Raw genomic sequence first — 11,930 nt, forward strand, 5'->3', positions numbered from 1 at the left:
AGAGACAGTGTCTCTGGGGGCTCTGTACAGGGGGGTTCCTGACCCCCTGCCAGGGTGCCAGACCTGCCAGGGCAGCCAGAGGGAAGCCCTGGATTCCCACAAAGTCCCAGCTCCCATCCCGTCCTCCAGGGAGAGCAGTGCTGGCATCAGCCTGGCTCCCCGAGCTCCAAATGCTGCCCACACCCCCAGGATGTGCTGGAGACCTCTCCCCTCCTCTGAGCACCTTCCTCATCCCCAGCGGGGTGCAGATGGCAGGAGGCACGAAGGAAAAGCCACCATCCCTCCAGAGCCCCTCTAGGCAAAGCACGGCAGCGCAGGAACCCTGCGGCTCCTGCCCCGCTCCCCGGCCGGGCACAGCCGAGGGGCGGGGATGGATCTGCCTGACCTGGCAGCCCCGCCGGCACTGAGGCCGCTGCTGTGTGAGGACATCTCTGCTGCCCTCATCCAGCTTGGAGCGGCTCCAGGCTCCGGGACACGCAGGGAGCGCTCCTGGGGCCGCTTCCAGCTGGGAGCCCCACGCTGCCATGCCCGGCTCCTGCTCGCTCTGCTCACGGCTGCCATCCGTGCCCATGTGTTCGCCTGGCAGCCCTCCCAGCCGCGCTGCTGCCAGGCTCAGCTGCCAGGTACCGATGCAGCGGGACAGGAGGCCCGGGCAGGACTGGCAGCGCTGCTCCTGAGGGCTTCCTGCCCCTCCAGCCCGCGGAACAGAAAGGAACCTCTGGCACCTGATGGTCGCTGAGGCGCTTCTCAGCCTCTCCTCAGAGCAGGCGCCAGATGAAGGCAGAAGAGAGAACACACCCGTCACCAACTCAAGGGATGCTGAAGAAAACCAAAGTAGCTGAAATCACAGCATTTCTTGCAAATCTAGGTTGGTGGGAGCGGAGAGCAAGTGCTCAGGAGCAAAGAGTGGTAGGGGCAAACCAAGGGCCAGCATTTATCACCGAGGCACAAGGGATTAGCTCTCACTCGCTCTGGGGTGTAGAGGCAACATTTTCCAGTTGGGTTTTGCTTGGGATGCCTCCATCAAACTGCACATACAGGAACACAAAGAGGAGTGAGGGCGGCTCATCTCAAGGGAGCAGGGCAGGAACCCTCAGTCCTGACACCATCAGGGGACACAAGTGGTTTCCAGAGCCATAGGGATTTTTTTTTTTCTTTTCCAGGATTTTTTTGGTTTTTTTTACTTCTTGAATCTTTCTGACATCACAGGAGCTTTCAGTAACATAAAGCACCCCTGCTGCTCGAGACCCTGCTGCGTGTAATAGCCTCCCTGCAGAAGGAGATGAGGGGGATGCTGCTGGCAGGGGACAAAACAGCAAAGGATGTGAGAGCACGTCCCAAACCACGAGCTACATATAAGCCTACAAATGTGTTCTGAAGAGAGATGGACAGAATATCCAGGCTTATTTCCCACTGAAGAGAAACTGTGATGTTGACTTGGAGAGCACACACATCCTGCCTTTGACCCCAACCTCATTTTCTGTGGGATTTTAGCCCAGTGTCCTGATCTTTGGTGTTACTGCAGCAGAGGGACAGTAAGGATCACCATCAAGGAAAAAGCAGAAAGCTTCAGCCTAGGTGTGCTGCAACTGAGAGCATTCCTGAGCCTCAGTATTTTGCAGCCATTCCTCAGAGTCAGGCAAGTCTCTTCATTTAAAATAAGTAATTTCTTGTATATTTAGTTTTGATCATGTAACAGGTAATATTCCCAGGAAGGCAATCAGAAAGGTAGCTTACATTAAGATCCTATAAGCCTACGCAGTCCTAACAATCCCTTTTTAACACTACTATTTACAGATGTAAAGCTTTTTACACACTCAGCTATCTTTTTGACATTGTGTTACCAAGGTCAGAAGATCAAGACCTCCTCACAGATTAAAATAAAAGGAATAGATAAACAGTGGCTTTCTGTTCAACAAAATACTTAAAGGCCAACCTGTCACAAACAGGTCTGCAATATCCACTTAGTGCAAAAACATCTCATCACTGAGGATGATTCATTACACATGTGAGTAAGACACAAGTAAAAGCTGAGCAAGCAGCTCCCCAATATCCTCCTGATCTGGACCAGGGGCAAAAAGAACCCAACAACTATCCTGACCCTAGAATTCCTCCTCTTAATTCCAGCCTTTGAAACCAAGTTATATATGAGAAGTGTTATTAAGTTCTTACTCCTGTGAAGGCCAAGAAAAGTTATGTGGGGTTTTTTTTGGGTTTGTTTTTTTGGGGGGGTTTTTTGTTTGTTTGTTCGTTGGTTTTTTTTTTGCCAGAGCAAGAAATAAAATCGCAGCGAACAAAATATTTGACCAGAACATTGCCTGTATTTTATTAAACCTTGAATCTTAAAGTTAAGCTCCAGATCTTCAGAGCAAATGGATATGCAGAGTCCAGTTCTGGCTAAAAGACCAAAAATGGTGGCACAGGGAGTATGGATGTGAGACACACTAGTTTCAGTCACTTAAAAAAGTGGAATCAGGTGCCTGGATTAGGATCACCTAATAGCTACTGCCAGGTGGGATAAAGGGCTGGAGGAACACAGCTCAGAGATGCAACACTAAAACATAGGTGCACTAATATTAATTACTTTCTGTTCAGCAAGTTACTTTCCTAAATATATAAAATCTGAAATGCTGGGTTTAATCTCCCTCTTAGTCAAGCTTTCAAGAACTGCTCATTGAATTTGATAAAGCCACATAAGAGGAACTGATCTTGTATCTGAAATCATTTCCCACTACATTAATTTTTGGCTCTGGTAAGCAAGTTGGCTTTTTGTGTTGCTGATACAAAGCAACCAACTTAAAATAAGGTTTTGTATTTACTCTGGAGGAAACAGCAAGTAAATGCAGCTGTAAAAATACAAATATAAAACAAAGCCCTAAAAACCAACTTATTGCATACACATTATAAAGGACTTCACCAAAATAATTCAGAAATTGGGCTGTGGACATACATCAAACAATGTCTTAAAGAGATGTTCGATTTCTGAATATGACTGTTACTAACAAGGAGCCACTTCACATCCAACCTTCCACTCAGTTCAGTTAAACTGCTCCACAGGACCAGAATTTGTTTCTGGTATTCAAAACCTCAGCTGTAGCTGCATTGCCCAGGAAACAGCAAAATTTGTATTGGGGGGAAGGAGGGAAAAAGAGGTAAATTACTTTAGAAAGAGAAGTTTCTTGGCATTGATACAGGCACAGACAGCTAATCACTAAAAGGATTCACCTGGCACCTCTAGGACCACAGCTTTCAAATAGGTGAAATTTATCCCTATGCTGGAGTCAAAGCAGTGCACACTAAAATGTCATCTGCTCAGATTCCTGATCCCCTCATCTTCTATTAGGATTTCCTCTGCCTTGAACAATTTAACTGCACTGTCAGTTAAACTGGGATAGTCCTCACCCCAATTCTCTCAAAGGGAAAGGGATCAGTATTTCATTTGAGTACCAAAATTTCAAGATTTGGTTTCCTAATATTCCTAAGAAAGAAAACCCTAAGTTCCTTATCTATACTTCAGTTCCAGATTATTTAATAAAAAACTCCCAGCCTAATTACCTGCTTGTGTAGGTGCTTGCAGCACTGCTGACTGATAGGTGAAACAGAATTATGAAGTACAGGACAAAACAAGTAGTTAATTATATTGAAATGCATTGATAGCAAATTTAACAGGCTCATTATCAAGTAGACAGAAGTGACATCTTAAATCAGTTCAAACTCAGTTGCTCACCTTTTATATTTCTGTTGTTCTGGGTGCTCCCAGACAAGTCTTCCTTAATTTTCAGTTGATAGCTATGAACTGCTTGGCATCAAGAGGATGTGATCACATTTTGTCTAGCATTAGTCTTGCCTGTGACAAGCTACTCCATTTAAATAGACTTTACTTTGCACAACCCTGGCAGACAGCATTCATTACCAAAGCCGAGCAAGTTATGAACAAAGTGATTTATTCTGTAATTTTTGGCTCTCTGTTCAAGATACCAAAGCAGATAATATATCTCTATTAATCCTCTTTGGAAATCTTCAGACAAATTCACTCGTGTTTAGAGCTCTCACAGCTTCTCAAAAGAAGTTAGCAGCAAATAAGCTCTGCAGGAGCCTTAGCATGGAGGTGAAATCTGTTCACCGCCTACGTTTTTTTCTGTGGAGCTCATTTCATTATCTGCAAGAACTATCAAGAACTACAGCTCATAACTCGTTTCCAGACTGGTCTGCCAGAACCCTTAAACAAATTTCAAGGGGAAAAATTAAAACCAGGTTTTCACAGGACAGAATTTCAGCAGTAAATATCTTCATGTGAAGTTTCATCAGCAATTGTTGGAGAATATAAAAACCCAGTAGGTTTTAAATGTGTGATCCTGTCCAAGTACTGCTTCTGTAAAGAACTGTAACAAAAATGGTACAAAAGTGTCTTTTAGATTGGGGTGTACAAGCTGAAACTAATCACATGTGGACTAAGCTCTCAAAAATGCTAGAGGGTGTGACAGAAACAGAAAGGTGGTCAACCAAAAAGGGAACATCTACAAGAAACCAACAGCGTGAAAAAGGGGGAAAAAAACCACAACAAAAAACACCCAAGAAAAATAAAACCCCCAAACAGAAAAACCCAAACCACTACATTCCACGATTTATACCATACTAAAAAACCAGTAAAATTAGAAATACTTCCAAATTCAGCACAAAATCAAGTAAGAAAGGAATCTAAATAACAAATTGCTGCTTCTTAGCGCTGTAGCTTAGAGAGCTCAGTTCAGCTCTAGACTTTACCTCGTACTACACGCACCAAACTTGATTTTATGCAGACCAATTTTGCACTCTTAAAAGAACCTCAGATATACACTACTTCAGCAAAGGCAGTAACCCCAGTATTTCCTAGATCTGCCCCGAGGAATAAGGCCATGCATTGAAGAGCAAAAGGGGAGGGAAGGCTGGTCACTTTTGAATCAATATAACCCATGTGCAATATTTAAAAATCAAGACTAAAACCAGGCATCATTTAATGTATTTTAATAGCAAACTTACAGGAACAGCACAGAAGACAGACAACATTAAAAACATGTACTTGCATGTAGGACAACTCAGTTAGAAAAGTATAGTGAGTGGATGGAATCTACTGTATGATAAAAATGCTACAAACACCATTTAGTTGCCATTGATAAGAAATTTACTTGTTTAAAAAAATCCAAATGCTGGCATTGTCCAGAAAAATTTGACAGGTTTATTTATAATTTTTTTTTATAAAGTTGTTTTGGTGAACAAGTTTCAATTATTCACGATTTTATTTTTTTGACCACATTGTTTGTTTTTATGCCCCCTTGTTTATATTAAAAATCCACACACAAATGAAAATGGAAAGAAAACTTGCCAATACCCAATTCTGTCCCCTATTTTTCCACTTGCAACCATATACTTAAGGTACCTTTTAACCCCATGGAAAAAATATCTAACGTTCATTACTACCAATAACAGGAAGAAGATTTTGCTTCGAGAATGTCAAACCCATTGTGGTGAGGTTTTAGGCACGCTCCCCACGTATGCGGCGTGCTAGCTGGATATCTTTTGGCATGATTGTGACACGTTTGGCATGGATAGCACACAGGTTGGTGTCTTCAAACAGGCCAACCAAGTAGGCTTCACTTGCCTCCTAGTGTGGAAGAAAAAGAGGAAAGAACATTTTCACTCTCTGAGTACCAGGAAAAAAAAAAAGACTCATAGTTCAGAACTAAAAGTACAGTATAACATGGCATTAAGTTGAGGTTTTGATCTTTATTATTCATAAATATCAAAAGTTTTAGATTTTCAGAAATGAAAAAACTCCACTTTCTTATAATATTCTATGTTTAGTGTACCGCTGCCATTTGGTAAGGACATCCTCCAGAGCACAACAGAGTAACACTCCCATGGGACTCTCACGAGACAGGAAGGGGTTACATTATTAACAGGTTAGTTTGTTTAGGAAATTCTCTTTTCAAAGGCTGTGTTACACTGTTTCAAGGACTTGTTTGCTGCCTCTTCCAGAGTAAGAGTCACTGAGGTCAGGTGAAATTGGCAGTGCCAGGGGAAAGAAGAACATGTATTCCTTCCCAACACACAGTTCAGGCACACAGCTCCTTCCAGATACTGAAGAAGTGGCTTAAGCCAAAAATTAGCAGAAAAAAATGTACTGAGAACTATCAGAAATAAGAGAACTCCTTTAGTTCAGGAGCTCCTTGAACCATCAAAACCAGCACATCAGACAGGGAGTTTCCATCAGACACTTGTCCTGCTCCTTTACTGGGGACACAGCCCTGGCCCCACCACCACAGCCAGTTCTCACCTCACACCAGAGAGAACCAGGGGCAGCACAAGAACAACGCTGACCACAGGGGTTTTCCCTGTCACTGAACAGCTGCGGACAGGACCCTGAGCTAGACAGATGCTCAGCTGGACCTAAATATTCACCTGACTCACATTAGGTTAGCTGCTGCTAAGCCCAGCACAGCTGTGGTAGCTGTTCAAACACTTTTGGAACACATGGAATTCTAACACCTATCAATCTCCTTAGTGTGCCAGTATTGGACACAGCCACACCTGGGCTGAGGAGGTGGGAATGATGGGGCTCAATTATAGAAAGGAGGGCGAGGTCACCCTATCTACAATACATGTAAGAGAACAACTTGTGTGAACCACTTCATTGCCAGGAACTCCAGGAATCAACTTATTTGGTTCAAAGATCCTGTTTAAAAACATAAAGAGTATCCAATATGAAAAAAATCAATATTTACTACAGCAGATGAGGACTGTGGTATTACTAAGTCATTTAATTTGCAGTAGGATATGAGAATCCCTAATGAAGTTTTCTCAAATCACTATGTGAAAAGTTAAGACACTTCACCAAATATCCATGCTGGCACAAACAACATGGTACCCCCAAAGGGTTAATAGAAAAAAAATATTTTACTTTTTTGAGTTTGTTTCTTTTTTCAAATATGCAAGCAGAACCCACTAGGAATTGTATGTGACCAGGTTCTATACCAACATCTCTTTAATGCAAAACCAGGAACGTTCAAACCAGGAACTTTCTGAAAGTGTATTAGCTACTAAATTTTAATAGGCAGTTCTAAATAAAGAAACACACACATAAACGTCAGGATTTAATAACTACCACAAAGAATAACTAAAAGCAAAGGCAGCAACTCTGCAAACACACAGAGGCACCTTTTGAAGCTAAGCATATGCCCAAGTTTATGGGCTCTCATGGCAAACATCTTGGCCCCTTATCAAGTGGAAGTCATTAACTAGAAAGAGACCATTTTGTCTGTATGTCAGACTACAATTACAGATACACTCTGGAACAATCTTTCAACAGCTATCTTTAATCAGGAGTGTCTTTTATCACGAGAGGGAGACGTCCACATGATAAGAACTGAGCCTTGTGAGGGAATCCTAACAGATTCAGGAATTTGAGCCAGAAAGAGCAGTTAGTATTTTTCTCTCTGTAAAATCTAAATAAGTTACATAACTAATATATTTTTAAAATGTGCTTAGCATCAACTACATCCTAGGAAAGCAACTATTTCCCCAACTGTGTTTAGATGTGGCTTATTGGGTTGTTTTTTAGAGGGCATTTGAGGACACCAAGACCTCCTCATTAGGAAAGCCCTAAATCTGCTTTACAAAATGCTCCCTCTCCAAACTGCAGAGCTCAAAGGTGGAGGAAATGTGTTTTTCTTCAGCATCTTAAGCACTGTCCTAACAAGTCGAGGGCTATTTTACAAGCCCAGCTCGAAGCACCACCCACAAAAGCACACTTAGAGGCTCGGTAAGGAGCAGGGGAGCGGTCCCTGAGCTGTGTGGGCCCATGGCACCCAAAGGCACCCCCTGGTCCCGGGTGGGCAAGGCAGGGCTGAGGGGCGCATCCCTCCCTGCCGCTGAGCCACGCCCACCGCGGCAGTGCGGCCAATCAGCGGCAGCCTGAGGGAGCCCTGGAAACAGGCTGGCCAATGGGGGCGCGGGGCGGGCCCGCCCGGCTCACCTGCAAAGCACCGATGGCCGCGCTCTGGAAGCGCAGATCTGTCTTGAAGTCCTGAGCAATTTCACGCACCAGACGCTGGAAGGGGAGTTTGCGGATCAAAAGTTCGGTGGACTTTTGATAGCGCCTGATTTCACGCAGAGCCACAGTGCCCGGCCTATTAAAATTAAATACAATGAAAATAAAAATAATTCGTATTGAAAAATATATTCTGTATCACCAAATAGGGGTCCACCCTCCAGGCTAAACCAAGCAGCATACATTCCTGTTTCCCCTAGGAGAGTCCCAGCATTTACAATACAAAATCAGTTCTGCTGGCAAAGGGTCACTGTCTTCGCAACACCAGTCTGTGCCAACTTCCACTGGCTTCAGCAGGGATCCCTCAGGCAGACTCCCAAGGCCTGGTGAAGGCTCCTCCCTCTTCACCAAGGGAAGAGTTGGCCAACATGTGCTGTCCAACTGACAGCAACACAGCTCAGTGCAGATGTGGCAAACCACAGAGCCGCCCCAAGTTCAGCTGTACCAAAGGTACCCCTGAGGGGCCTGACAGGAATCCCCGATTTTAAGGGAAAACTGGTTCTTCTTCTCTACTGTCAGCATTCATAGAACCAACAAAATTTATATTCCCTATTATATTTTCAGTCAGAAGTATCCAGCGTATTTCCCCACGTTAGTTTTGGTGTCAGAATGACAAATTTGGAATAGCAACATATGTTTGTAACCATGATGTCCATCTGTGAAACTAATACCACATTTATTTATGTGGAAGCTTTGTCTTTTCCTGCTCCAGCTTTATTACTTTTCTCCCAATTGATGAATTCTGCCTCACACCTAGAGCAGGAATCACAGAATGGGTCAGGTGACCACAAGGAAGGGACCACAGTGGGCCACCTGGCCCAACCTCCCTGCTAAAACAGGGTCATCCCAGAGATTTTTTCTCAGGATTGTGTCCAGATGGCTTTTGGTAATCTCCATGGAAGACGACTCCACAACCACTCTGGGCAATCCGTTGCAATGCTCAGTCACCTTCACAGCAAAGTTCTTCCTCATGTTCAGGTGGAATTTCCTGTGCATCGGTCTCTGCCCATTGCTTCGTCCTTTTGCTTGGCACCAGTGAGAAGAACCTGGCTCCATCCTCTTCAGACTCCTCGATCCATTAATAAATGCCCTCTTGGACTTCTCAGTTAAGCCCCCTTTTCTAAACCTACTTCTTCCCCATCCATGTTTTCCCCAAGGAATACCTACACCTAGCCCAAAACCATCGTCCAAGCTGAAGCACGATTGCTGCCGCTCTGCACAGAGCCAGGACTGGAAAGGTCAGGACTCGGGGGCTGTGTGACAGCTCTGCCGCGGACCGCGCTGGGGCCCGGCAGTGCCAAGGCCGGGATTCGGGACGGGAGCCCCGGCGCATCCACGGGTGCGCGGCTCCCTCTGGCGGCGGCTCCGCGCCCTGCAGGGCCCCGCGCCCGCCCAGCGCCGCCGCCGCCGGATCCAGCCCCGCGAGGGAGCGCGGAACGCGCCGGTAACAATAAACTTGGCGGCGGAGGCGCAGCCCTGCTGGGGCCTCTAGATAACAGCGAGTACAGAATTATAAAAATTTAAAAGAACCGCCGAGCCGCCTCCGCCGCGGCGGGAGGGGTGTCGGTTTTGTAGTCACCAGCACCGGAACGCCCGGAAAAGGGCTGATGACAAACGTCGGGATCGGCGCCGCCCAGGGAATGAATTTCTGGTTATTTTTGCGGCTGGCGGGGACCTGCGATTGTTTTCTTTTCGGTGATTTTTCGGTTTGTTTTTTTTGTTATTCTGCCGGCAGGCGGGCGGCCTCGGGGAGCGGAGCGCGCAGGAGGCGGGGAGAAGCGCCCCCCGCCCTATCGGTCCCCCGGGGTGGGGGAAGAAGATTTTTTTGGGGGGGGGTTGTCCGGTAGCGCCCCGCGGCCGCCTCTGCGCGGCGCTGCGTTACCTGTAGCGGTGCGGCTTCTTCACCCCGCCAGTGGAGGGCGCGCTCTTGCGGGCGGCTTTGGTGGCGAGCTGCTTGCGGGGCGCCTTGCCACCGGTGGACTTGCGGGCGGTCTGCTTGGTACGGGCCATGCTCCTGCCGACGTCGCTGCCTTACACCTGCCGGGAGGAACGTAGGCAGACGGGGCAGGGAGGAGGTGGTCGCCCCGCTCGGCGTGCGCCCCCCGCGGCACCTGCCCCCGGGGCGGGCGGCAGCGCGGCCCCCGTCCCGCGCAACGCGTCCCTGCCCCGCCAGCCTCGAGCGCCGAGCCCGCGGCGGTCGAACGCCTCCGACGTCCAGTTAAAAAAAAAAAAAACAACACCCACACCAAAAAAGGAAAAATTAAATTAGAAATTAAACGCCTGCCGATCGCGGAATATTAAAATACAGCTTTTTTGCCCACGAATTCAATATCAAAGCGGCGGCGGCTGAAGCCGAGCGAGCCGCACGGCAGCAGGCGCGGAGAGGCGGCTGTCGCCTCCCCCCCGCCGGCCGCCCGTCACCTGCCAAGTGTTTGCAAATACCGCCCGGCAAACATCGGGGGGCTGGCACCGACCCGCCGCTCCCACCCGCCGGAAAACCTCCTCCGAAACTGCGGAGCGGGGGCCGGCGGAGAGGCAGCCCCCGCCGGCCCTCCCCGGCTGCCCGGCGCTCGCCGCCGCCCGCCCGCGCTCCCCGACCCGCCGGCAACCGCAGGCAGCCCGGCGTTTATCGTGCGAAAAGAAAAAGGGCCGGATAAAGTGCGAGAAAGCAACAAACTTTGTTTTCGGGGGGTTGTTTTTTGGGTGCCGTCTTTCTCTTTCTGTGTAACTGCTTCCCCAAGAGCTGCCTCGCTCCCAAGCGCCTCTCACAGGCAAACTCGGCTCCCAGAGCCAGAACAAAATGGAAACAATCACGAAACGCAGCCCTAGTCCTTTTGCAAAGGAGGAAAAAATAAATTGCAAAAAATAACGCCAAAAATATCGCCAGAAACTCCAAACCATGCGGGTGCAGATGCAGGGAGAGGCAGCGGAAAAGTTTGCACTCGAAAACCAAAAAATTGCGTCGCGTTTGGGTCGTTCCTTCGGCGAATTTCTTTCCCTTTTTATTGTTTTTTATGCAATAGGAAAAAAAATATGGTCGGTGACCAGAGAAAAGAGACAAGATGGTGAAGCTGAGCAACAACTGTGGGGAGCAGGGGAAGGAAGGCAGGAGAGTTACCCTGGGCTGGCGAGCGGCTCCCCTTTGCGACCGCTTCCCGGCTCGGATCCGGGGGATGTCGGGCTGAGGAGGCAGCTAAGGGGCTGGGGAGGCCGCTGGTGGGGGTCTGGAGCGGGGGCGAGGGGAGCAGAGGGGGGCAACGACCGCGCGAAGCGGGGCCGGGGGTGCCGGCGGAGGGAGCCGCTCCGGCTGCGCCGGGAAGGCGGCGCGGCCGAGGGGAACCGGAGCCGCCGCCGCCTCCCGAGCCCCCCAAAAGTTTGTGGGGAGGGTCGGGGGGCAGCGGCGGCGGGTGTCGGGGCGCGGGGGGGGCGGCGGGCGCGGCGCCAGACTTACCCCGTCCGCTGGGCGAGCGCGGCTGCCGTGCGGGAGGGAGGGAGGGAGGGAGGGATGGAGGGCGGGCAGGCGGGCGGGCGCAGGAGGAGCCGGCGCTGCTGCGGCTGGCGCTGGCGGCGGCTCGGAGCACAATTGAAAGATGGCTGACCGGCGAGGGCCGGCCCCGCGCGCCGCCCCGCCCCCCGCGCGCCGGCCCCGCCCCGGCCCGCGCGGCCGCCAATGGCGCACAATGGAGGGAAGGCGCGGCCCCGCCCGCGGCCCCGCCCCGCCCCGTGTGTACAAACACAAAAGGCACGCCGCGCGACGGCAGCCCCGGCCCGCCCGGCCCGCCGGGACGCGGGGCGCCTCCTCGCCCGGTCTCCTGCGTGCTGGGGGGCTCTTCCCGGTTTGGGG

The 11,930-nt window shown here is 49.2% G+C and overlaps 1 protein-coding gene across 1 annotated transcript; it reads right to left on the reverse strand.

Moving 5' to 3' along the window:
* Window positions 1-4,989: 4,989 nt before the first annotated feature.
* On the reverse strand, window positions 4,990-11,671 carry H3-3A (H3.3 histone A). Its single transcript, NM_001197304.1, is given in 4 exon segments — window positions 4,990-5,641; window positions 8,012-8,165; window positions 9,969-10,123; window positions 11,538-11,671. Coding segments are annotated over 3 exon segments (411 nt in total). The 5' UTR covers window positions 10,097-10,123; window positions 11,538-11,671; the 3' UTR covers window positions 4,990-5,512.
* Window positions 11,672-11,930: the final 259 nt, after the last annotated feature.

This window comes from Taeniopygia guttata, chromosome 3, assembly GCF_048771995.1.
Source record: "Taeniopygia guttata chromosome 3, bTaeGut7.mat, whole genome shotgun sequence".
NCBI lineage: Eukaryota > Metazoa > Chordata > Aves > Passeriformes > Estrildidae > Taeniopygia > Taeniopygia guttata.